At 54.6% G+C, this 2,330-nt stretch overlaps 1 protein-coding gene across 1 annotated transcript in view; it reads right to left on the bottom strand.

The window, feature by feature from the left end:
• Positions 1-2,326, bottom strand: part of SLC12A2 (solute carrier family 12 member 2) — a gene marked incomplete at its 5' end in the record, with an annotated part of 100,429 nt that extends 98,103 nt beyond the window's left edge. Inside the window, one exon of the mRNA XM_025200394.1 lies at positions 2,072-2,326. Within this exon, the coding sequence (XP_025056179.1) occupies positions 2,072-2,326 (255 nt within the window). The remainder of the gene's footprint in view (positions 1-2,071) is intronic.
• Between the last annotated feature and the right edge of the window lie 4 nt (positions 2,327-2,330).

Here is a 2,330-nt window from a genome sequence, read left to right as displayed (position 1 = left end):
GGCCACGCAGCAGACAGGAGAGAGGAGGAGTGAGGGAAGTGTATCAAGATTTCATTCCTAGGAACTACTGGATATCATGCCTTCTCTTGCCTTGACATTTTTCAAACTTAAGCAATAGTTTCCACCAGACCTATGCCACATACAGTCTTGCCTGCAAGTGTGTTGTTCTCAACTCCTGCAAAGGTCTGCAGTGAAGGGCACAAACCTGCAGAAATCAGAAACTGATCAGCAATACAGGTTAAATGAACTAGCATCACAACTCAAAGAGGCATTAAACTTAAGGCAATGGAGAACCCTGCCTTAAAAGGAAGTCAGGTAAGAATTCTATTAGAAATATATAGGTAAAGAGAACAGAGATAGCTATAGCTATGTGGTATGAATCAATTACCAGTACAAAGGAAAGCATTATTTCGTCTCTAGTAACTCACTATTAGGAAGACGGCTGCTAATACAGGGCACTTGAAGAATGGAAAAAGAGATTAAGAAACCTAAGACTTCCTTCCCCCACTACCCTTCACCCAAGACATAATGAAAACGTTGCAGTTGTGATCTAGAGCAAAAGTAGTCTTAGCTTCCAAAGCCAAGAAACACCTAGACCAGATCCATACATCAAGCATCCATTTGCCCAGAAAACAGCACCAGGGGGGACCCCATAAATGAATACTGGCTCTGACCTCTATCACAGCCAGAACAAATTTAATTCCTATGTGAATTAGAGCATCTGTTAAGCAGAGCTGCATGCTGCATGACCCTTTTAACGTAATTTGCCACCAACAACAAGCCGGCTGCTCTAAAGCAGAGGAAGCTGGTAGCGACACAGCTCCAAGGGCTTAATGATGAAAGGGAATGAGGCAAGCAAGGGAAAGATGGACCGCAGCAAGGCAGCCTTCTCCCTCCTCCCAGGAGCAGTCCAGAGCTCAGTAGGGCAGCACTGGCAGGAGGAGGGGTGCAGGAACCCTTGCGAGGAGGGCTGACAGGCCAGAGGAAGTTGCCTGCTCAAGCCTTCCTGCTTCCTGAGCACCTCCCCACCACCAGTCACCTGCGTGTGTATATAATGCTAATAATACAATGCAAAATTTGAGTCCAGTTCCCTCTCAGCAACTCCACTCATTTCAGGGATGTTGCCATCTGCAGCAGCACTGAGCTACAGACAAGCGTATTGAGATCCGATCTCAGGGGGGAAAAGAAAAAAAAAAAAAACCCTTGGTAACTGTGAGAGCAGCAGGACAAGGAACAAGATGCCAAGGGAACCTGCAAAATCTTCTGCCGGTTCAGTAGCAGCTGCATCCGTCTGCCTTGGGGAAAGCAAGGGGCTGAACAAGACCCTGTGGGTCCCTTCCAGCCTGGAAGGGGAGGATGAGGGATGCACGATGCTGCAGTCTGCGCACCCAGCCCCATGACAGCTCCCTCCTGCCTCCCCATGTGGATCCAAGTGCCTGTCAAGACTGGGTAACTGCGAGAGCAGCAGGACAAGCAGCAAGATGCTGAGGGAAGCTGTGAAATCTTCTGCCGGTTCAGAAACGGCTGCATCTCTCTGCCTTGGGGAAAGCCAGTGTGTGCCTACTGGGCTGGACAAGACCATGCAAGTCCCTTCCAGCTGGAAAGGGAGGATGAGGGATGCACGAAGCCAGGTCTGCGGTCCCCATGACAGCTCCCCCCTGCCTCCCCAGCTCAGGAACTGCAGGAGCAGCAGGAAAGGAACAAGATGCCGAGGGAACCTGCGAAATCTGCCAGGTCAGCCGCGGCTGCATCTCTCTGCCTTGGGGAAAGGCAGCATGCGCCTACCGGGCTGAACAAGACCCTGCAGGTCCCTTCCAGCCTGGAAAGGGAGGGCTAGGGATGCATGAAGCCGCAAGAGCAGCAGGACGAGGAACATGATGCCCAGGGAAGCTGCCAAGTCTTCTGCCGGCTTGGCAGTGGCTGCATCTCTCTGCCTCGAGGAAATGAGGGGCCGGACAGGCCGCCGCTGGTCCCTTGCAGCCGGGAAGGGCAGGATGAGGGATGCACTCAGCCGGCCCCACGCTGTGGAGGCAGGCGCCTGCCAAGCGCCCCGGCCCCGGGGCTGCCTCACCTTGTCCAGCTCGTCATGCAGCTCGGCCAGGCTGGGCCGGATGAGCTTCTCGCCCAGCTCGGCAGCCGTGTGGCGGTAGTGGTCGATGCGGGGCACGGCGTCCATGGTGTTGTGGCCAAAGGTGCGCAGGTAGTAGGTGTTGGTGTGCGTGTCGTAGCAGTAGTGCGGGGCCCCGCCGGCGCCGCCCGACACCAGGCTGCCCTCGCTGCGCACCGTGTCGCCGCCGTTGGGGTAGCCGGGCGCCTCCCGGTCCCCCCGG

Source organism: Alligator sinensis, unplaced genomic scaffold (genome assembly GCF_000455745.1).
Source record: "Alligator sinensis unplaced genomic scaffold, ASM45574v1 scaffold227_1, whole genome shotgun sequence".
NCBI lineage: Eukaryota > Metazoa > Chordata > Crocodylia > Alligatoridae > Alligator > Alligator sinensis.
This window is presented reverse-complemented; position numbering and strand designations above follow the sequence as displayed.